This window comes from Montipora capricornis, chromosome 3 (assembly GCF_036669925.1).
Source record: "Montipora capricornis isolate CH-2021 chromosome 3, ASM3666992v2, whole genome shotgun sequence".
In the NCBI taxonomy this organism is placed as follows: domain Eukaryota; kingdom Metazoa; phylum Cnidaria; class Anthozoa; order Scleractinia; family Acroporidae; genus Montipora; species Montipora capricornis.
The window spans coordinates 59,111,276-59,136,275 of NC_090885.1; the positions used below are offsets into that span (position 1 = coordinate 59,111,276).

The window sequence follows — 25,000 nt, forward strand, 5'->3', positions numbered from 1 at the left end:
TTTTCTTCATTTGTTAGCTTCTCACGATCGTTAACGTACTTGGCTACATCAACAGATAACGATTCTGAAAAATGAAATGAAATAATCAGAGACAATTTAATCTACAACTTTTACAGCGTCTAAAATTTGTTTAAAATAATCTATTTTGTGCAGAAATAGCTACTTTCTATCCTTATTGTTCACTTTTCTTTTGGGGGGTGGGGGTGGGTAGGAATTGATTTAAAAGATCACTGTCACTGACGAAGATACTTGGTAGTTCAGCAAGATAAACTCAGAAATTCCTTCAGTGTGATGTTTTTCTGAGGAATCAGAGTGAATTGACTCGAAACAAAAATAAAAATAAGCCGGTCGAGGGCTACAATGTTAAATTTATAAAAGTCATGCGAATTACCCAAAGTAAGTGAGCAGCTAGGTCAAATAATAAATTTAAATTGAATTTTAACAATGCTATTACCTTGATGGTCTTTAATAAGCTTTCGTCTCTTTGCTAACGTTGGCTCAGCATCTGCGGTCTGAATGGAATAATCTTCATCCAAATCTACTGGCTCAGCTGATGCCGCTAAATTTACACTTTCTGAAGATGTGCCCTGATTATGCTGTACATGATCGCCATATTTTTCACAGAAGACAGCAGTAATTGCTTTTTGTCTCGACATTTTGATCATGCATTCATGAGCAGTGCAGTGAATTTAACTAGAGATTTTTCCAGCCGACGACAGCTTTTCCCGCCGGCGGGTACAACTGAATGGAAAACTAATGCCCCGTATGTGAAATCTTATCCTGTCACGCAGTCTGCCAAGGTTATGTCACGATACATCTCCGTAATAGCCCGCTCCGCACAGTTCACATGAAACGAATTAACCTCAATTAAGTGCTTTTTTTCTCAATCCATCCACCTTATATTAGCAGGTTTAATCTGTAACATATTTTTTTTTTTTCTGGGAATTTTTTCCTCAATTTAACGTTTCTTTAAAAAAACAAAATCAAAATCAAGACGAGGCAATTGCCTCGTCTTGCCTCATGCTAGCTACGGCCCTGCAAATAAAGATATTAGTAAGAATAAAATTTGTTCCAATGAAAGTGCAGAAAGAAAAGTAAAAAATAGAAAAAAGTATAGCTTACCTGATGAATACCCCGCCACTTATTTGCATAATGATAACATCGATTTCGTTCTGAAAGTCGTCTATAGTAATGAAGTCGGTACGAAGGTTCAAGTTTTTCATCAAATAGAGTCCTGTTTTAAAACTGTTTTCTAGTCTTTTACAAGTGCTCGCGGAGCCAGGTGATGCGATTCATTCACTTTCTCTTGGTTTGATTGGATCAAGAACTGGACCAAGACCAAGAATTGTTTGCTCGTATTTTTTTCATGATCACTAAACAAAAAGTGTGCGATATACCATAATACTACCCTTTACTAAAAACCTAATTGTCTGTTTTGCTCCGGGATTCTCAATGGGTGCTTTGTTTTCGAAGGAATGAACTACGGTATTAATAGCGCTTGTCGACTTCGTCCCAAGTTTTTAAAGCATGATGTGGGCAGAACATTTAATCCGGGAGCAAATGTCGTAAAATTAAGTCCCGTGGGAATTTCGTGCTGAAAGCAAGCCACCTGTCTAAAAGTGTTCATTAGGGTCTAGTAAACATGAAAATTTTTGGTGGCAACTCTGCAACTTGCTAGGACGGGTTTTAAGGAGGGTTGAAAATCGGACGTATATGAGCCAACATGAAAACGAGGCCGGTACCTTAAATTACTTATAACATCCTCAATTAAGCCACAAAACTTGGCAGATATTCGTAAGTTGGCCATGTGGTCTGCGTACCATTCGTTAGTCAACGAAGCGCTACCTCTGACACGTGTTGGTGCACCGCCATTGTCGGCACATCCTGCCCACGAGTGGAATACATTACTGACAGTTCTTATGAGGGCTCAAGTCATTTCGACGGCAGTGGTTGGTGATGAAAGGAAACTGTTATCTCTCTCGACATGGGACTATATCTCCCAGCTAAAAAGCTTCAAATGGCTCGAAAAGACCTGAACCATCTCGTCTTGCGCCCTGGTGAATTGCATATCGTCATGGCAGTGCTTAAGAAGATTGGAGCTTACATAGAAAGTGGTAGAATCGACTTGAGTTGGCAAGAGGCTGAACTATATGGATCGAGCACTGTCAAACAGATTCTTTAGGGAAAGCAAGAAGGGGAGAAGAACCGCACTTGATGTCTCTCCAAGCCTTCTTTAGACTATACTTAGAAGGGTTTCTAAAGAATGAGCCACCCCTACGACAGTCTTGAGCAGTTATCAAGGGAACTCAGTGACAAGTGCAGAGAGGGTGTAAATGAGAGAATCGAGAGCGCACATCAACGATTCATTGATGTTATTAATTCATCTGAAGTCATCACGAAATGTCTGAGTACCACACTCAGAACAACAGCAGTCTGTTGTTTGTAGTAACACGCCACTATACGAGGATGTTTATGGAGATGTTCTCCTTCATCAAGGCTGTGCGCACTGGAAACTGGCAGTTTGCGTACATCTTTCTTCCCTAGAAGTATTCACCAAGTACTTCTTTGCTCATGACAAGATTAATTACGCAAGAATGATCCCTGTCTATCTGGCCGAGATGGCATCCCTGAAGGACACAGACCCCCGCTTATACGAAGAGTTCACCAACGGCAACTGGGTAGTAAACAAGAACCAGGAAGTTCCATTTCGTACGGTAGGAGGCGACAACGCTCTAGAACATCTAAACCGCTCCATGAAAGTGTCCGGTGGACTAGTCGGGATCACGCTGAATCTCAGCGCACGGACAAAGTTTTTCCTTTATTAGAAAGTTATTGATCCAGAACTAGCAAGACTAGCAACAGAGGCCAAATCTATGACAGGCCTGACTACAGATTCCAAAGAACACCACCATGACTTCTCTCCTGCTATTACGACCAATGAGAGAACAAAGCCATCCATCAACTGACGCAGACAATCAAGACCTACACTGACCCCTTTTCACTTGGTGATAACGCTGGATCAAATACCGACCTTTATAATCGAGTCACGAAGAAAGCTGTGTGCGAAAAAACGAAGAAAGATCTGGTTCAGCAGGTTGAAATAGGGCAAAAGTTGTTCAGCTCGTTTGTACTCAAGTGTATTAAGGCTTGACCAATCTAATTATTATGCATATTTTTATTTGAAGTAAAGCGTTTGTCCAATGTCTATGAAACTTAGCAGAAAGTTTTTTATCGGTGCTGTTATTGATTCGCCAAAATATTTTGCGTCGCATTTTGGTCACGTGACCCTAAAACAACTTATAACGTTTATATCCTTTATTCAAAAATGGGGAACATTTATACTTCAAAATGTTGAAAACGTTTGGCATTAACACGTTTAGTACAACTGTGCGTATCGAATGCCGCCTTTTAATGTGGTACTCCGTATTTACCTTTTAAGATATTTGGATGTTTATCATGTCACGTGACCTATTTTCCTCAATTGTTCATTACTCTTAACATGTGGACATGATTAAAAGGCGGCATGACAAAGCCCTTAGAAGGGGTCATCGAATAATCAAGAAACAAGATTGATATAATGTAGCTGAATGTTCCCCATTTTTGAGTAAAAAATATAACTGTTATAAGTTGATTTCGGGTCACGTGACAAGAATGTGGTACGGGATATTTTGGAAAAGTTATAACAATACCGATAACTAACTGCCTGCCAAGTTTCATAGGTCCTTCATGCCTTCCCTTCAAATAAAAATATGCATAATAATTAGGCTGGTCAAGCCTTAATACACTTGAGTAGAAGATAGAGTCAAATATGGTAAGATAAATCTCTGGGCTGTGATGAAGCGTAACTTACAGACATGAAAAAAAAAATGGGAAGGTGATCAAAGTTAAGACAGTACGGTGGAGCTTAAAGTGCCCATAACGTGAAAATTTTCATTTTCCTATTTGAAAGTCCATATCGAAAAATTAACTGTTGGGAAAGAATTTTTCGATTCGAACGAGAGGTGAATTTTCTACGATTTTCTAATGGCATTCAAATTGCCCGCCATTTTGGCACACCACTCACTCAAGTCTTCTCTCAACTTATGACGTAGATTCAGGAACACGTGATTAGAGAACATGAGGATTTGAAAGTTGATGTGAAAAAATAGCTGAAAGATTCGTTACCGCTCGATGTAACAACACAGCTGATCCTGAAAAAAGAAAAAGTATACATGGGAATACTTTTCCCGACTCGGAAAACGCAATAGCCCAAAAAAGAAGGAAAAAATAGCCGTAGATTTTGTCTTGGCGGAAAGAAAGAACTGTCCCGATAAAACTTCGTCATTTTGCTAGATTCACTTCAAAGACGATGACTTCTAGTATTTTTTGGACAGCAAAATGAAAAGATCGTTGAAGACTGACAAAATTCGATTACAGGAACACACATATAGGCGTTGATTTAATTCCCTCGCGAGACCTTCCTTATCTTCTTGTTCTTTTTTGCAATTTTTTAGCCATCCCTCGTCTGCTAATGGTTCTTCCACGTAGGGTTCCGTGTAGTTCTGGGTTTCAGTGCTAGCCCTGGCTGACTCGTCGAGACTGCAACTACTCGCCTCAAATTCTTTTTTTTTAAATCGCCAGTTTATTCACTTCCGGATTCAGAGGCACTATCCTTGATGATAAATATAGGCATGATTGATTTTTTTGTTTACTGAAAAATACCAAAAACGATCGCTGAGCGATACCTTGGCGTTGATTAGTAAGAAAAGATAAGACCTACGCCAACATAGCATTCCTGAATCTACGTCACAGCGAGCCCGTGAAGTCCTGACCAGCGGAATGGGTGTACCAAATAAAAGTAGGATTGAAAAAATCGTAGAAAATTCGCCTCTCGCTGGAATTGAAAATTCTTTCGCCAAAGTTCATTTTTTAATATGGACTTCCAAATAGGAAAATAAAACTTTTTTACGTTATGGGCACTTTAAAGAGGACAGGCCTCTGTTTGCGCGGCTAATGATGGTTTGCAAGAGTCGCCCAGATATTGATATCAAAGAGGTTATCGGTCTCTATGAGTTCACGGTAGTTCCAAGGTCCCTGTTTGCTTCAGATGGGACAATGATGCATTGCTCCTGCAAAAGCACGTTGATGCACATCCTTGAGAAACAAAGTGGAGAGTCAAGTATGAGTTCCATAGGCAGTAGCGATGTCACAGTCGCAATCCTTGATAGCATGGCAGAGGTCCAATTGTTAGATAAGCCAGACTGGATCAAGGCTTGCAAAGACATTTCATCGCCCGTCTTTTCATCAAATACAATAACACCTAGCAGATCCGTTTGATTTTTTATAGGTATGATGTTCTGTCTTCGCTTAAGTCTGCTACTCGGAGCAAGCGACAAGGCACTCAAGAACCCACTCAGTACCATATCACGGATTCAACTCATATCGCTAAAGTCACCTTGAACTCATATCCCACACCAAGACCTAAGCAGAGCTAACCGCTTTTCAGGCCCAGAAGGTCATGGAGAGAGGTGAGGCTACAGGGAAGAAGGTCGTTGTGGTGTGGGCGACAGTGTGTAAATTGACATAAAAGGACGTGAGCCATTTGCAGAGCGCCCACAAAGAAGCGGACACAAAGATTATCCTCCATTCGCTAGACGCTATAGCTGACGGTGCTACGGAACTTTCAATCTATTCTCCAGACACCGCTGTTTTAGTGCTAGCTATCAGACGCTATCAACAGATGTGCCCAAATACAAGTTTTGTGACTGGATCAGCAACAACTCGCCGAACAATCAAGTTGCAACCAATTGTAGAAGCACTTGGACCAGCCAAGACAGCTGCACTACCAGCATTCCATGCCTTAACAGGGCTAATAACACGGGCAGTTTTCCAGGAAAAGGGAAACCGACTTGCTGGAAAGAATTTGAAGAGGACAATGAGTCGATCCTTAGATCCTCAGCCAATCTGGGTAAAGATGAAAAACCCGACGAAGAAACCCTTGATGGGATTAAGCAATTCGTCTGCCAGCTGTACCAGCCAAAAGCCACAATTAAACCTGTCAAAGAGCTCAGGTGGTCGTTGTTTAAGAAGAGACAAGCTGAATCAGACAGATTACCACAAACTAAGGCAGCTCTGCACCAAGCCATACTACGAGCACACTGCCAGTTGATGGTTTGGAACAATGAACGTGTACCTAATCCTGTTTTACCGTCACCACGAGGTATGGTTGGACAATGGAAAATGATGAGTGGATCGCCGTCATGACAACTCTTTCACCCGCTCCCGAGGCTATAATACAGCTTGTGAAGTGCAAATGTGCAACGGAACGATGCTCGACGAATCACTGTCAGTGCCGCAAGGCAGGATTACCATGCACGGACCTCTGCAGCTGTCTCGAAGATGATGATAAATGTGAGAATCAACCAGGCGAATGTGATGATGATGATGATGATGATATCAGCGATATTGAGGAACAAGAGGATGATGATGATGCGTTAAATTAGATAAGGTAAGGGTCCTTAGACAAATAATTTCTGCCAATTTTGAGTACGTTTGACAATCCTTTGCAAATATTAAACACAGTAATATGTAATATTCTATTCCAGCCTCGTTTTCATGTTAGAAAATCACGTGATCACTTCATACTCAGCAGTTGTCACTAAATAATCAATGCAATGTACCAGCTTCGTTTTCATGTTTGCTCATGTACGCCCGATTTTCAACCCTGCTTAAACCGGTCGTAGCAAGTTGCAGATTTACCACCAAAACCGTTCATGTTTACTAGACCCTAATGAACACTTTTAAAATGGTGGCTTGCTTTCAGCACGAAATTCCCACGGGATTACATTTGCTCTTTGATCACATTTCACCGAAGATTATCTATCCAGTACACTGGTCAACCGGGAGCCCTGGGAAAAAATGACCTGCTTCAGTTGAAGGAAGTTCTTTTCTCGTCCGAGGACCAGATACTATAACCCGATAGTTTCACAGTGGTCTGTTTATCTGTTCACTAAGCGCCAATGATAACCCTCTATTATTATTATTATTATTATTATTATTATTATTATTATTATTATTATTATTATTATTATTATTATTATTATTATTATTATTACTGATTATTATCATGCGCGATACGTGAGATTTTCAACTGAGCTAGCAGGTAGCTCTTTGTAAGTAATTTCGGAGGTCCTATAGACATGCTATATGACACGACGAAATCAAATCATCTATATACAGATATGATACACCATAACACGTAAGACAACAACGGCAGCGGCAAAACAAAAGAAAAAAGGGAAACTTAGTCACTAGAGTGTAGTTGAATAATTGAAATAAAATTAATTTTAATATGTGAATTGTTCAGTCAACCACTGTTTTGCTTTCCCACGTTAGTCCTGAAGTGTGTCTTGTAAAAGTTGTTTTCAAGATATTACATGCACTCCAACACGAGGGATTTTCATAGCCAATGAAACCGGTAAGAGAGACAACCAGATGGTCTCATGTCATATTCTCCCAACCCCTCTCATAGGCATCCCGATAGCTTCCTCCAAACTCCTCCAAAATTGTTGCACAAAAATGAGGTTGAATCAAGGCGCTGTAAATAGACTGCAGCGTAGTCTGAGGAACAAAGGGCCGACAGCGCTTCAGGGCTCCAATGCCAGATGCAATTTTCTTAGATATCTCATTTATGTGGAAATTCCATGAAAGATTATCGTCTATATGCACTCCCAACGATTTTACACATTTTATAATTACTTGCTTTATAGCGTTACCATCGATCGTGAGATTAGGGGATGTATTATACGTACCTATCCTTTGCCGCGACCCAACTAACATAAACTCGCTTTTAGATGAATTTAGAGTCAATTTATTTGCAACGAGCCATTTATTGACGTTACTTAGGTCGTGATTCGTAACATCATTGATAGTTTCAATGTTGTTGCAGGCAAAGGTCAAGTGAGTATCGTCGGCATACATACGTGCAAAAGCGTTAGAAAGGCAATTAGGGAGATCATTTATACAGAGAATAAATAACAATGGCCCTAATATAGTTCCATGTGGAATACCACTAGTACGAAATTCACTGTCTGAGAGCGAACCATTCACAGAGCATTTCTGGTTACGATTTTCTAGATAAGATTTAAACCAGTCGTGTGCGATACCACCAATGCCATATTCAAAGAGTTTAGACAACAGAATTACGTGGTCAACGGTACCGAACGCCTTTTTAAGATCAAGAAAGACCACCGCGTTCACCCTACCCCTGTCAATGTTGTAGGCCCAATTATCAGTGGCTTCAAGAGAAAATGAGGGGACAGAGAGGGGGGCTTCCGGTCCAGCCCTTGGGATATGTCATGTCCACGAAAGTTATTTTTAGACGGGCGGAAGTCTTTGTTCTAGCGGAAGTCTGTTGTCCGAGACGTCCGCATGCAGGCCAACCTCGGTATGATGTTTGAAAGAAAATAAATATTCATCAGCCTTCCACGTGCGCCGCCATTTTCTCTTTTCACTAAGAACCTGAGAGCGAGGCAAGACTGCATGCGGACGTCTCGGAAGACAGACTTCCGCTAGAACAAAGACCTCCGCTCGTCTAAAAATAACTTTCGTGGACATAACATATCCCGGCCAACGCCCTGAGCCTCCCTCTCTGTCCCCTCATTTTCTCTTGGTGGCTTCTAACAGGGCAGTGACGGTCGAATGGAGCAAACGAAAACCCGACTGATGACTGGTTATTATATTATTTACAATTAAATAATAGTAAATCTGATCGTAAATGATACGCTCGAAGACTTTAGCTACAACAGGGATAATAGAAAATGGTCTATAATTATTCAGGTCAGAATGATCACCCGCTTTAAAAAGCGGGATAACTTTGGCGCACTTCCATTCCTGAGGGAAAACGCCTGATTTAATTGAAAAATTAAAAATAGAACACAAGGAACCAGCAATTAAATCAGCGCTTTCCCGAAGGAGTCTTGCAGAAAAAAAATCTAGGCCTGTTGCCTTGGATTTACAAAGTTTAGATAGGAGCGAAAATACTTAAGAATAATTAGTTTCTCTCAACTCAAAACTGCTATCGGTTCTCGTAATATACTTTAGATGTGAAGCGCCATTATCAGAATTGATCTCACTAGCGAGTTTAGTTCCAATAGAAGAAAAATGAGAATTGAAAGAATCGGCCAGCTTTAGAGAATCGCAATGGCCTTGCCATTGTTTGCAACAATTAGTAGTTTTCCCTATGGGCAGCCGTCACCGCCAAAAATACAAGCCTAGTTAATGGTTAAGAATAAACCGGAATGGTTTAATTGTCCTTTGTAGAACGGTTTATCAGAATTTGAAAAGATGTATTTAAAACACAAATGGACAAGTCACCTTTAGTGAAATGAAATAAACAAACAATAAATGGTTTAGACAATTCAGAAACTGTGTAGATACCCTTGGTGAATTGATTCAGTGAAAACACGAGTGGTTAAGTGTTCAATGAAATGGATCAGTCACTTTATGCAATCATCGCAGTTAACACAGAATTGGTCAGTGCCAAAGACCACCGGTGTAATGATCCTTGTCAAAATGACAAAGTCAAGACTTGAATGGATCAGCGTGCTTTGACATGATATGCAGTGAAACGGCAAACGGTCCAGCTTACCGTACATTGGTTCAGTGATGTGACAAACGGTTCAGAGTAGTTTGAAATGGCTTATTTTATCTGCAAATGGTTAATCGTGAACCGCAATGGTCTAGCATAACATTGATCGGTTTACCATAATGTCAAACGATTTAGCGTTACCCCAAATGGCTTAGCGTGACGACAAATGGTTTAGTAGAAAGTGAAATGGTTTAGTGTTGCAGCAAATGGTTTGCGCCGGAACCGCCAAAAATACAAAAGTGAAATGGACAAGTCAAGATTGAAATGGAATAGTCAATGTGGGGTCTTACGTCACAACCCATACGTCATTCAGATAAATATTGGCGCGAATTTGCCCCAACGAGGTTCGTACCGCGAAGTGCACAAGTCGGATCGGGAACAGGTTATTTCTACCAGTACCGCCTCGTTTACTCGACTCAGTGATCCTTATTCCGATAACAATCCTTCTTTGTTTTTGCCTAGTTTAGCTGGATTGGTAATTTTTCTACTCTGATCATTTTGCCGTGATATCGGCAAGTTATACACATGAATGTGGATCAAAGCAAAGTAAGCACAGGAGAAATGGGCAGGCCGTGTGTCTTCAACTGTACGCTAGTTAGCCACTGACAATCAGTTTCCGGCTGAAAATGTGAGTTTCCGTAGAAACCTGAGCATATTTCTCTATCGTTTCAAGCCTTTCCTTGAACCTCTGAGTTAAAGTTAAATACACTTGCTACCCGTTACTCATAAACAGCTTCCATGTCTTAAAACAATCAATCGCCTTATCACGAATGCTCTGTTTCAAAGTGTCAGGTAGCTGTCCCGTAAAACGATGCCTCTTAAACAGTATTTTTGTCAATTCTTTTGTTTCAGGTTACAATTTTTATCTTCAATTCCATAAATTCTAATAAAGGTAAGATAACGTCCATAACGACACTAAAAGATTGGTATCGTTGAAAACCACTGCCGTTTTCGCGGGTAGATAACGCTGACAGGAATTTTAAGGAGGGTCTCATAGTGTTTCTTTCTGCTTCTTTCAATTCCATCTGAGTGTTTGACCTAAGTAGATGCCCCTTGACATGTCTGCATTGCTGATTGTTATGAGCAATTTTGCTTTATGTAGAAACGCGCAGCGGTTTTCAACGATACCAATCTTTTAGTGTCGTTATGAAGCCGTGTTCAGGAGTTTCACTTTGCAATTCTTCTTTTATCCTCTTTCACCTTCTTCATGTTCTAACTGGCTATTGAAGGGTATTTAAAATGCAGAGGGGAAAAAAACCCTACCATGATTAATCCTTTGTTATTAGAATTTATGGAACTGAAGATAAAAATTGTAACCTGAAACAAAAGAATTGACAAAATACTGTTAAGAGGTATCGTTTTACGGGACAGCCACCTGACACTTTGAAACAGAGCATTCGTGATAAGGCGATTGATTGTTTTAAGACATGGAGCCGGTTTATGAGTAACGGGGTAGCAAGTGTATTTAACTTTAACTCAGAGGTTCAAGGAAAGGCTTGAAACGATAGAGAAATATGCTCAGGTTTCTACAGAAACTCACATTTTCAGCCGGAAACTGATTGTCAGTGGCTAACTAGCGTACAGTTGAAGACACACGGCCTGCCCATGCCTCCTGTGCTTACTTTGCTTTGATCCACATTCATGTGTATAACTTGCCGATATCACGGCAAAATGATCAGAGTAGAAAAATTACCAATCCAGCTAAACTAGGCAAAAACAAAGAAGGATTGTTATCGGAATAAGGATCACTGAGTCGAGTAAACGAGGCGGTACTGGTAGAAATAACCTGTTCCCGATCCGACTTGTGCACTTCGCGGTACGAACCTCGTTGGGGCAAATTCGCGCCAATATTTATCTGAATGACGTATGGGTTGTGACGTAAGACCCCACATTGACTATTCCATTTCAATCTTGACTTGTCCATTTCACTTTTGTATTTTTGGCGGTTCCGGCGCAAACCATTTGCTGCAACACTAAACCATTTCACTTTCTACTAAACCATTTGTCGTCACGCTAAGCCATTTGGGGTAACGCTAAATCGTTTGACATTATGGTAAACCGATCAATGTTATGCTAGACCATTGCGGTTCACGATTAACCATTTGCAGATAAAATAAGCCATTTCAAACTACTCTGAACCGTTTGTCACATCACTGAACCAATGTACGGTAAGCTGGACCGTTTGCCGTTTCACTGCATATCATGTCAAAGTACGCTGATCCATTCAAGTCTTGACTTTGTCATTTTGACAAGGATCATTACACCGGTGGTCTTTGGCACTGACCAATTCTGTGTTAACTGCGATGATTGCATAAAGTGACTGATCCATTTCATTGAACACTTAACCACTCGTGTTTTCACTGAATCAATTCACCAAGGGTATCTACACAGTTTCTGAATTGCCTAAACCATTTATTGTTTGTTTATTTCATTTCACTAAAGGTGACTTGTCCATTTGTGTTTTAAATACATCTTTTCAAATTCTGATAAACCGTTCTACAAAGGACAATTAAACCATTCCAGTTTATTCTTAACCATTAACTAGGCTTGTATTTTTGGCGGTGACGGCTGCCCATATTTCCCGGACGTGAGCTCATTTATAATTCTCCAGGTCTGGCGAGAGTCATCTTCATTTGCATGAAGTACGTTTTTATAGTACGATTCTTTGGTTTGCTTAATTTCGATATTGACTGAATTACGGCAGCGTTTAAAGGCTAGCCAGTCATTTGAATCATAGAGCGTGATGCCTTCAGTTTAAGAATGTCTCTGTTATGCATTCTTTTCCTTAAATGGGGCGTTATCCAAGGCGATTTTATTGCAAGAGTACGCTTTTCACAAAGTGGTGCGTGCTTGTTAACGCATTCAAGGAATAATTGTTTCCATGCCGCCCACATTGAATTTGGATCAGTACAGCTTTCAATGTTACTCCAGTTTTGTTGAGAAGTATCATGGCGAAAGCTGGTAGAGTCGGAATTCTTAAATTTCCTATATTTGACGGTCGCGTGGCCATTTTGTGTTGTATGGAAACTTTGCAAAACCCGAGCTGTGATCAGTGATACCAATGTGTGACACCCCTGAACAGACAACCCTATCTGGAGTGTTTGTAAATATAGGACCAATCAGGGTCGAGGACTTATCAGTGATTCTAGTATGTTTGGAAGTCCGTATACATCGGCAAGATTTGATAGAACAATAGCACTGCAATCTGATCGGCTCTAAAAAGTACGGTTCATTCACGAATCGTACCATTTTTTGGTTTTAAATCGCATCATCTCTTAAATGAAGCAAGATGGCAAATGAAATAATAGCAACCTATAAAATTTCATGGATATACAAATGTTAATATTGGCCAAAAAACCCTGTGATTTTAAGATGGGCCTAATAAAGAGGTAATTGAATTTCTTCACTTGTGTTTTCAAATTGAATTCGCGCGATCTTGAAGTGGTGCACTCTTCTCAGGTCAATAAATAAAACTTAAATGCATAATATAGACAATTATACATACAAGATTAAAACGATTACATTTTTATCTACATTGATCAAAAGACGTGTTATGTTCAAACACAAAAGCCGTAAAGTATCATGTTTTGACCAACGATGAAATTGAACAAGGAAATAAAACACAAATAGCGTTAGGTTATATGATAAACCAATTGCAGTTTATAGGGAATTAAATACTAGTCTCATATATTTTCTAACGTAAGCGTTATAATTTTGACAGTAACCAAACGAGGATTTTCTTGAAACGAGGAAGAGAAAAAACTGATCTTACCTGTAGATCTATTTAAGACTTAACTAAAGCTTTAACTTCTTTAACAGGCTTTTAACTGCTCATCTCTTCTCTCTCCGCTTTTTGTGTTTTATTGTTATTGAGAAAGCCCGGAACGCATGCAGTTAGATCTGCAAACGCGTGGTTTAAAACTGTGTAAACCTGCGATAGGATGTCAACTAAACGGTTAAAGAAAGAAAACCAGGAACTTAGAGATGAAGTTTTTAAATTGACGGAAAAGTTGGATAAGTTGTCTTCTGAACTGCTGAAGACAACTTCAAAAGCGAATGAAGAATCTCGACAAGATGGACGCCATGATTTGCCGCCGGATAAACAATTCGCATTTGAATTTGTCAGTGACAAGAACGATGATTTCCTGAAGGAATTTAAGTTGGTAAAATTCAGGGTCGATCTGATTAGTAGACGATGCGAAGATATTTCTAAGGCCATTGAACACATGGAATCGTACAGTTAACAGTACAACATCAAAGTCACTGGAATGCCCCTTCTCGGTGAACGAGAATCGTCCGAGCAAACGGCAAATCTCTGTCTAAGTCCATAGGTATAATTTCTTGAGCGTCCTTTTATTTATCTACGAGAACCAAATTATCCTTGTATTTTTCTTTAGTCTACCCCTATTTAACTTACTGCAACATTGCTTGGTCGTCTACTTATCGAGCTCATACTACTCCGTTATTTTCTAAACTGAAAATCTTAGATATTTTTAAGCTTAATTGTTTTGATGTTGCTAAGTTCATGTTTTCTTATCATCATCGCCTATTACCGCCGTCATTTCTCAATTTATTTGTTACTAATAATCTCGTGCACTCTTATAACACCAGAAGGGGTACAGATTTCCGTCCTCAGTTTTGTCGAACTAACGCTAAATTCTTTTCTATACTTTTTCAAGGTCCAAAACTTTGGAATTCGCTACCAAATGATATTAAGCAATCTGAAACTTCTTTTTTGTCTTAAAAGACGACTACACCATTTTTTATTTAATCGATAGACGTAATTACAATATAGTCGTAGTCACTTTTTTCCATCGATATAATGCATGCGTCCCGTTTAGTAAGGAGGCTTCCCTCGTATAAGCCCAGTGGTTTCTGGAGGCCCCCTTGCCATTTCAATTATGTCTTTGTCAATGTGTGTTAGTTAGTAATTTATTTTATTATCTGGTCAACTTATAAGTTCATTTCTTTTCTTATAATTATTTTGTTGTGTGGCGAAACATAAAATTGTTAATTAGGCCTTGATGGCCCAAAAACAGAAACCTATATGATTTCAAATTGGATGAAAAGCGCTTGCATATAGAAAGTCATATTTTTTGTGTGCAGGAAATTGCAAAGGCAAAATTGCTAAGAAATTACGCATTATCACATCTTGACTACCGCCTCTCCACTGTCGCCACATGCATTCTCTCGTCCAAATAGGATTGGAGATCTTCTCTTCGCAGACCCTTTCTTCTATTTCGGCCCAGTTTAAGTTGGCTCCAGGCAGATTCCACTTCTTGCGTGTGCACGCCTGTACGAGGATCCACGAAATCGTGCGCATGGACCACAACTTGGTGTGCGTTAACGTTAGGCAGCCCAGTCAAACGATGGTATGCTGCCCAATCGTCAGAGTGCACGTCAGTTCCCCTTTTTCCTGAGCAAAGCTGCAGCAGCAGCAACTTTTTCCCTGAATATGCTTAATACGTGCAGCCGCTCCCTGTGCTTTTTCCCTGAGCAAATCTGCAGATTGATGTCTTACCTTCTAAAAGCTCCAGTAAAAAATGTTCCTATCAGGCACAGGCACTCAATCAAAATCAATCATTCTAACTTTACTCATGTGACAAGGTATGCAATTATGAGTAAAAAGCCATACTAATATTTGACACCTACTTCCGTAACTGCCTAAACAATTCCTAATATAAAATCCCATACAGATTTATTTATTTATTCGCAACTACAATATTAAAAAGAATTTCATGAATTTAATAATTTGAAATCCCGGAATAAGCAAATAAAGGAAGGAATACATTGTAAATCAATCAAGTTGCACAAGTCCAGATCCTTGTGGTTCGTTAGCCTTAATTAGGGTGGTTCTTGATTTTATAGCTCAGCCAACAAAGATCGAGCTGCTTAAAGTAATTCAAACATGAAATCTTCAAAACCATACAGCGATGATGCTTTATTGAGAACAACGATGACCCACTCAACATGAAATAAAATTGAATCCACCATTCAGTAGCCAACCTTTAGGGTGGATCCAGAAGAACTCTCCTTGCGTGACTTTATAGGAGCTCTATAAACGAGGGCTTTCTTGCTAAAAGAAAGAGAATCGAAAAATAAAAATAAAAAATAAATTAAAATATTCTAATCAAGCAACTTCCATCTTCACGTAAATTGTAATGTTTGAGCACAACATGAAATCTGCGGACATCTCCAGGCTAGCTCTTCAACGTCATGGATGTACCCAATCTCGTTCTTAGAGACCTCTGGCTTTTTGGTGAGCGCCCGGAAAGACTCTGGGATAATGGCCAGCCGAAATATAGTACAGTACACCACTAAAATCTAATCTACGTTGTATCGGCTCTTACTCAAAATATTTAGCTTCTAAAATTTTTGTTTCTCGAACACTTTCAACCCGCCATTTCTACAGTGTACTGTTTCCGTTAAAACTCAAGCATGCGCAATAAGACCGGAACCCACCCCGCACCGGTGGCTCAGTTGGTTGAGCACCGAACTGCCATGCGGGAGGTTGTGAGTTCGACTCCAGCCGGACTAACACTCAATAACTGAGGAGAAAGTGCTGCCTTTGTAATTACATCCTCAATTAAATGGTTAGACTCTCAAGTCTTCTTGGATAAGGACTATAAACCGTAGGTCCCGTCTCACAAATATCTTCCATGTTTACAAGTTCTCGCACACACTATTCGAGAAGAGTAGGGGATGAAGTTCCCGGTGTTGTGGCTGTCCTCTGTGAGTATGCTCTTTCCAGCAGAAGAGGCCGGCTTGGCGTAATGTCTCTGAAAAGGCTTGTGGCGTATGAGGCTACCTAAGCAAAAACAGCCACAAGTCAATAGGACTTTGCCGAGTGCTGGGACATGTAGATGTAGATGTAGATGCACGTTTTCTGGGAAAATTGGAGTGCATTATCCCAGAGAACTCACCCGCTGACCAAAAAGCCCGAGGACGCTGGGTACGAGATTGGGATGTACCATGTATGAAATACCGGGCAATCTAAGCAAGACTACCGCTTACAAAAAGGCTGAGGACTCTCCATGGACGTCACATTATTCTCATGCATGAAGTACCCTCCTCTGAAGGAATGTCACGCTGACAAGTCAAGGCAAGGATATCGCACCAGCCGAAAACATGTGAACGGTTCAAATGAAATGAAGTACGTGGTTGGTCCATAAACATGCCAAACGACGTCATGAATTACTTCAAGCCCGAAAACATAAGGACTGCTCAATTGAATCGCATCTTCGCCCATCAACATGCAAACCGAGAGAATGAACTTTAACCAGAAAACATGTAATCCGCTGTATTCAATTGCACGTGAGACCAATGTCATTCAAAGTGACCAATTGTATTGTACTTTGGCCCAAAAACATGCGACATGTTCAAAAAACATTTTTGTCCAACATTACCCTTCATACTACGCTGCATGAAAATATCCAGGCCTATGATATGACACTGGAACCAATGACCGCGAGTGACTGCGCTTTAAAGGACGTCACGTTTCAACCATGGATAGTAAAGACAAGTCTCTTTACCATCCATGTTTCAACTGAGCTATCAAGTCATCTTGGAGCTGGTGAATTGATCTTTTATTTCGTCTATTTTTTCCTTGATATCAGGTATTAGAGGTAACGTAGAAGAGTTTTTTTTTTATTGGAATTGCGGATGTGAAAGGATTTTCTCACCGAAAGATCTTTTTGTTCCTCAAATGGAACAAAAGAACTCTTTGCTTCCACATCCAATAAGGCTTTAGCTGGCACGTTAAAAGCAATGCATGACGCAATGATATCTTCGCGAATGCAACACTCTTTTTGACGTTGCGTGCATTTAAACAAAAAAAATTCCGATTACTCTTTCGCGTCATTTTTTTTCCAAGTTCTTTGCTCATTCTGTAATATGACTTCGGCGCGTAGTTTGGCCAGCGGGATCGGTCAGATTCAGTGTATCAATTTCGTTATTACAAAAGGTGCTGCAAAGTTGGCTTTTTGATATTCTACAATCCATTTACAAACTGCCTTTCCTGATCTATGACCATGCAGGCCACAGCTGTTCAAACGATGGATAGTGATTTATCCGACGGATCGCGCTATCCATTGTTTGAACAACTAGGGTCAGGTCCAAAGGTCTTCGCGTGTGTCCCACAGAATTCTCCCTCTATTTTGACATTTATAAACGATTATGTTCTACAGAAAACAGCAAAAAAGCCAGTATTAAATGAATGAAATGCGTGCAGCAAGAGAGTTTTTCCTCCTGTCTCGTTGCCGTCTCAGCCGATCGAATCTTATTCGCTCTCAAACAGCAAGAGGTCCACGCTGCTAATAGTCGGGGGAAGGGTAGGGGGGCTTTACTTACACAGCGGACTTCAGTTGGGATAGGCACACAATGAAGCCACACAGTGTTCCGTGCAGAGGATCGTTTTTATTTTTCTGCAGGCAAGTGCCGGATACAGATCGTAATGAACTATGGACTAATCGGTTGTGTGAAACTAAGTCATCGACAGGTATCACGTCAGGAGACAATGACGGCAAGTATGATTTCATTACAAAAGATCATTATGACTTAGTTTTAGGTAAAAAAAGGTTTTTGTCGTTCGCCCTTTTCTTTTCTGGCTTCAGTTGGCCTGCGCAGCAGCCCGCTTTCCAAACCAATCGGTTGGTAGTTCCACAAATGAATTTTCGGGTGCGAAAAGTTATCGGGACTTCCGACGTTTCTCGAACCGGTCCCGGTACCTTTTCGGGCCCGAAACTGCCTTCAGCTTGTTTTCGTAAGCTGGTCTTGTTTTCAGGATAACAAAAAGCAAAATGATATTGAAGTTTGTTGACCTAAATTCTCTCCGTTCTTAAGAGGGGATTATGACACCCGAAAAAAACTTGAAAAGTCTCGGGACTTTCGAGAAACGGGCACCAGATTTTGTGCGCGGCCATTTTCAAAACAATCACTCGAAAGACTTTCGAAAGGCAACCCCGGTGGAGAGAAGCTTCGAAAATTCGCCAAACCGCCTGCTACGCAGGCTGGTCTTCAGTAAAACTAAAATACTGGTCCTTACGAAGTCTCGGGAAACGCAGAGAAAATCGCAATAACCGGTCCGTGATCCCCGAATAATCGCGGAAGTTCGATCGTTATGAAAAAAAGCTTCAAATTCCCTTATTAATAGACTTCTTATATTCATGGGTAACGGTAAAATGAACGGCTTTTGTCTCTTATTGTCAACCTTCGTTCATGATATTTGTTAAAACGCACTCTATAACCCACACTGTGAATTAGCAATAAAACAATGATATCGTAGAAAACACCCCGCTAAACATCATTCCCGTGGTGTGGGAACTGTTTTATAAAATAACATCGTATAGGTAAGAGCTTATTAGAGCTTCGAAACAAAACAATTTCCTTGTAGTGGTGAAGATTGAGTTCCGGCAGATAGTACTTCAATGCGCTTCGCAAGGCAAAACACGTGAAATTGAGCTCATATTGGACCCAAAATATGCCGCATATGACAGACTTTTGAAACATATTGGCAGAAACTTAATTGGGAATTACGAACTTGTTACGTCATCGATGCTATATTGGCAGTCAGCGAACAAAGAGATTCATTGTGCAATGATATTCCATGCAACTTATCTCGAAACATCTTTTAGAGGGACAATTGAATTCAAGGCTATAGTGCACCAGCACATTCAGATTGAATATTACCTGAACAGTTAATGGAAAGTTAACGAAGCTATTCAGCAAGAATACCCGACCTCTTATTTGCATATGAATACATGTATTGTTTTTGCCCCGTTCTTCAGACGATGCCGCAGCAAGAACAAAGATCGATGAATCAGCAAAATAAGTTATTTTCCTATATTATGAATAGGTGTCGAACACGCTCTTTCCAATATTAAAAGCGCTTACTTTCTCTCTGGCCTTTCGACTAAGCGCGCTTACCCCCGAATTAGCTTTTTCAAAATTTGATTGGCTAAACGCCAAATGTGTTTGTAAGGTAACAATTCTCCGAGGGTCCGGTAAAATGATAGAAAAACCTTAAAAGTAGTATCTGTCTGCAACAATGGGCGAAACATCGACTTCGGCCGTAAGCCCGTCTACCTCCCACAGGCTTAAAAGCGAAAGACGCACCCTACTCTTGAAGAAATTCTAGATGCGGCTGGCCAGGTTGCATTCAAATATGGCGGCTAATTGTTAACTGTTCATTGAAACGAGGATAAAATATTAAAGTTATGCAAAGTATTCGTCGAAAAGTTACCAATAAGAGGCATTTGATTGGACTGCTAATTTGACGTTCTTCCTTCCGTCGATAAATAAGTCATTGCCACGGGTTATCCATCGGCAGATGAATCGAAAATGTGTTTGGTCTTTTGATCCAGTTTCGCTATTTTGAACGCGTGTTTTTGGACACTATACTTGTTTTGTCTTGGCAGTTGTTGCGATCTTTTGTCATGGGCCATCAATAATCAAAGGACACACGAGCAGTGAATAACGCCGGTAGGTCAATCATGAATTGTGCCTCTCATACATGTATACACTTCCTGCAATCATACGATGTGCCTTTCCTTTATCGAAGACTGAAATCTAGCGATCTAAAGCGTCTAAAAATCATGTTTATACGTTTAGTTTTCCATTTCTCGGGAATTCGTTTCTCTTTGGTATAATTTAAAGCCTTCCACATTGTTAACAAGTAGCGTAAAAGTTAATATAAATTGGAACTCGCTGATCGCATGAGGAAGTTATTTGTATACTAATTTTCTCATGGCATGTCTTAACTATTTAAAACTTTGGCATTCGATTAACACCATTGGCACGTCAGTGATGTCTTTGTCTTAAGGTACATAATTTTGAGCAAGAAATTAATGTTTCCCATTGGATTCTGAAAATTGTGAAGAGACTATGCCAAAACATGCTTGAACAAGTTAATTTTTCTGGTATTTTCCCTTGGGCAAAAAACGCAAGCTTTAATTTTAGTTAGTACAATGCAGTAAAATAATAGTAGTTATAAAATAATGAGGATATTATGTGCACTTTCATTGGTCAATAGCTGTGTATAGATGAGAGTATGGAACACGGCTGTGACATCACATGAATTTTGATTGGTTATGTGTTGTCAGACTCGCATTTTGATTGGTTGGTAGGAAATATGAGCGTGTGTCCAGAAAATCTGTTTCAATCAAGAAGTTAAAAAAACAGCATTTTCCTTCATTTGTTGAATTATCTTTGAGAAATATTTTATAAAAGCAATAGAGGACTTTTTTTCCATGTTTCCATAGCCTCATGTAAACACTCGGGGGAGTTGGGAGAATTCGAGACAGTTATGCAAACCCTCGAATGCGTCTCACGTTTGCGTAAATGTCTCGAATTCTCCCAACTCCCCCTTGTGTTTAGATGAGGCTATGGAAACACAGAAAATGTCCTCTGTTGCTTAAATAAATCACTTAATTTGTTTTCAAAGGCAGATTGTGTGAGGAAGCTTAAAGGGGCCGCTATGCCACATTATTTTAAGGTGTTTAGATTACATCTTTAGTTTATCACAAGTTTAAAAGGTCGAAATGGTAATGTGGAATTCCTTTACTGACAAAATTATCCTTACGTCACAAACAAGATGATTCTAAAGAGGCCTACGAATGGTGGAAAGGACATAGTCAAAGGGAAATGAGTAAACAGAGGTAGTGGCTTTGGCCTTGAGGTTCCTTTCATGTATCAGTTTGAGGTGACAGTTTTTCTTGTGGTTGGCTTCAACAGAAACTGGTAAAAGGGGAATTCAACGTGTGCTTGGGTTAACCCACCACAGACACATGTATTTAATATCCAGACAATGTTTAGGTTGCGTTTGATGAGCTGTGAAAGAAACTGGACACACTTCACTTATCTTCCTGACAAAAATATGTCTTTTATTGATTGTTATCTAAAAATGTGACTATTTAATAGAAGTGAAAAAATACAATAAAATTAGCCATTTGGGAATCCAAATGGTGACCGTGTGACCCACTTAATGAGGTCAAATTTACAGTAAATATGGGAAGCAAATTTCGGGAAGTTGATAGGTGGCCGCTTAATCAATAGTCAAGAGGGTGACTAGTTAATAAACGGCCACTTATTAGAGGTTTGACTGTAGTTTTTGATGAGAGAGGAAAATTGGAGCACTAATGAAGCTGAGTCAGTGGAACACATTGGTGGAATGCGAGTAGTCTCTCACCACTATGCCAGCCCTCCCTGCTTGACATCAGTATTGTTAATGGTTGTATTTACAATTTTATATTATTACGTGTACCATACTTATCTGAACATTCTCTTTACAATTCATCGTAAGTATAATGTATTGATACACCCAAGTTTAAGTGAGGTTGTATCTTACAATAGATTGTGCACCATATATTGAAGGAAGAGTCAATTCCTTGTGCTACTGTGATCAAAAAATCAATTCCATTAATTTTCTTCCATCACTTTCCATTGATGTATCCAGTGGATAGTGCTATCCATTGTTTATGAGGAAAATTGCAGTTAAAATAAACAGGTGTCTTTTTCAAATCAAGGCTTAAAACTTGGGCAACTAAGTGTTTTATTAAAATAGTTTTGAAATCTGAAGAAAAAGAAGATATTAATTTTTTGGTTATAGTAGCACTTTAAAAGGAAACGTTTTTATGTTCAAATCACTTGACTAAGAGGATGACTGCTGCTTGGATTATTGAAAATAATGTCGATTATTGTCACCAAAAACAGTCTTTTTGAGGACTGCATGTAATATCACTTTAAGGATGATCTTATATCCAGTTTTAGTATATACTAAAACAGTGGATAGCATTGAACGCCTGCAATGATTGGCTACTCAAACTCCGGGTATCCTTTGCTCCCAAAAATGTTGTTAGTAATCTTTGCAGGAATAAATGAATTTAAATCATCTTTTTGTGCAATATTATCTCACTGTTTTAGTATATGCTAAAACAACTATTCACCTCAGTGTCGGTGACTAGTCATGGATATTTACCTTGCCGCTTCGCGGCTCAGTATATATCCACCACTAGCCACCTCCACTTCGGTAAATGGTTGTTAAATATAATTTGATTTGTCTCTCCACCAAACTGTAGCTGGTAGAAATGGCTTCCCTGCCTGGCCGAGTTGGTTGGTCAGTTACTGGCGATAGGACTCTAGATTTTGCTCGAGATCCGGTTGGATTTATCCAAAGAAATGTCAAGGCATTCAACTCAAGGATGTTTCAGGGGCGGTCCCTAAACCGACCACACGCTTTCGTGGCTTCAAACCAAGGGGTCAAGGAAATTTTGCAAGGTATGACCAACCATTTCCCTCATTTTGGAACATGAGATTGTTTTGGAATAAAGGTTCATTTTTTGTATATCATGAGTCTGAAACAATGCTGAATTTCCTTTAATTGCACCCAGTGCTGCCTAAGGTGGTTCCCCAAGGACTGTTAAAATCGTCTGGCGTTAGACAGAGTAAAATCTATAAGTGGTGGTTTTGTTCAAGAAAGGGTTAAATTAACAATTATAAATATTAGATTTATCAGTAAAAAGACAAAAAATGATGTATTTATAATGCTGAAGTCAAATTCATCATTTCATTGTCATAAATTGTATCTTTATGTAACCACAGTATTACATTCATTACAAGTACAGTGGTCTTCTAGTGAGCTGTGAATACATCAAATGTAGAAGGAGCTGCTTTAATTTTACAATATTATTATGACTAAGAAATCTATGGGTAAAAGCTATTAATTTTACAATAATCGCTAATCTTCCCTTCCTAAAACCGCCATTTGTAGATTTTACTCTGTCCAACGCCAGACTCTAAATAATTATTGAATTGGAAGTCTTCAAGCAAAAAGAGCAGATTTTGCTTTAAGGTAGTGTATTTGAATTTCACCACCCAGGAGGTGAGGGTCACCTATTAAACTGACCAACAGCCCTAAATGATAGCGTGCCCTTTATGAGACAAGCACAGACTACAACACGAGGAACTCCATGTCCTGTTCTCTGGGAAGAGTGTGTGTGTGCGTGTGTGTTCGTTGTTGTCGGCATGCAGAGGTCCTGAACAAAGATTGGTGACATGGTGCCTACAGTAGTCCTTATCTGAGAAGACTTGAAAGTCTAGCCATTTGTACATGAAATTACAATGGCAGCACTTTCTCCTCTTCTGAGAGTTGGTCCGGCAAGGGTTCAAACCGACGACTTCCCCCTACACAGTAGTCAATCAATTGAGCTAATGGAAAAAAAGACCTTGTACCTGTTGTGAAACTCTAGCTTAAACTTGTCGATGACAGCAGTGATACTATAGCCTTTCAAATTATGAAAAATTATGACATTAATCCACAGGAAACCAAGAAACTATGTAAAGTTTTCTTTTACAGAGAAAGCTGATTTGTTCGACATGGGATACAAAGACCTTGGTTACATGTACAGTTTATTTGGTGATGTAGTGATATTTAACAGTGACGATGAAGCTCTACGACTGAGGAATATTCTCCACAAGGTCTTCAAACCTGAAGAGGTCACAAGATATATGGGTCAAGTGGAGGAAGTTTCTTCAAGATTATTGAAAAGCATTAATGACAAGGATGTTGTGATTCCTTATAAACTGTTTAAGCTGATTACAACATCAATTTGTTTAAGCCTGTTTTTGGGATTGGATGTGGAAACTGCAAAGGAAGAAGCAGCATCTATCACTGACCTAACAATTACTCATTGGCATGGTAAGCTCTTGCTTCACAAGAAGCCCCACAAGGGTCATTAACAAGGCTGCTGCCTGCCTAAGAAACGTTTTCTGGAGCCCTTCAGGCTTCCAACATTAAAAGTTAGTAGCCCAACTCATTTTTTCAAGAGCCTAGAAGTACAAGTGAGGATGAATCACCTTGTGATAAGTTAGGCGCCCGTTCGGGCTACTCGTTCAGAAATTTAGGCAGCACCCTTGCATTAAGCTCAATAATTAAACAGTGTGCCATTAGAAGCAACTGCAAAGATTTGTATTGGATCCACAGAGATGAGTTAAAATTAATGATAATAATTTTTATGAAAAGTGAGAAAATCACAACGAAATACCAGTAGTCTCATACCTTGCTTGATTTCCATTGTGTAACAGCTTTTACAAATTGATAATTATGACAAAATTACTGTATGGCTGAAAGCTGTAGTACACAACAGGACAGAAAGCACTACTTTATTGCACCCCACTTTGCATGTTTTTACTCTGTGTGATAAATATTACACAGTCAATTATTATTCAAAAATTTATACCATACAAATCTTTAAAGGGTGTCGTCACTGTACAAACCATAATTCAGTTTTTTAGCTTGGGTTGTCTGCAGCTGCGACATTGGTACCAGTTTCCCATTGATTTCATACTTTCCCATTCTTTACATACTTTTCGAAGACT

The 25,000-nt window shown here is 39.6% G+C and overlaps 2 protein-coding genes across 4 annotated transcripts in view; one reads left to right on the forward strand and one right to left on the reverse strand.

Annotated features, from left to right (window-relative positions):
* LOC138040660 (zinc finger MYM-type protein 1-like) overlaps window positions 1-656 on the reverse strand; it is a 2,877-nt gene extending 2,221 nt beyond the window's left edge. The window contains exons 1-2 of the mRNA XM_068886344.1: window positions 455-656; window positions 1-64 (exon numbers count right to left, since the gene is read on the reverse strand). The exon at window positions 1-64 is cut by the window's left edge and continues 1,873 nt beyond it. Of these exons, the coding sequence (XP_068742445.1) occupies window positions 1-64; window positions 455-656 (266 nt within the window). The remainder of the gene's footprint in view (window positions 65-454) is intronic.
* A 16,449-nt stretch (window positions 657-17,105) lies between these two features.
* Window positions 17,106-25,000, forward strand: part of LOC138043507 (putative cytochrome P450 120) — a 16,959-nt gene continuing 9,064 nt past the window's right edge. The window contains exons 1-5 of one of the 3 annotated variants that reach the window (XM_068889806.1): window positions 17,106-17,244; window positions 18,058-18,153; window positions 20,044-20,107; window positions 22,702-22,900; window positions 23,979-24,320. In XM_068889806.1, coding sequence (XP_068745907.1) covers window positions 22,711-22,900; window positions 23,979-24,320 — 532 coding nt within the window. In that variant the 5' untranslated portion in view covers window positions 17,106-17,244; window positions 18,058-18,153; window positions 20,044-20,107; window positions 22,702-22,710. Of the gene's footprint in view, window positions 17,245-18,057; window positions 18,154-18,192; window positions 20,108-22,701; window positions 22,901-23,978; window positions 24,321-25,000 lie in introns of those variants that run through there. The other 2 variants (XM_068889807.1, XM_068889805.1) reach the window with 2 other exon arrangements.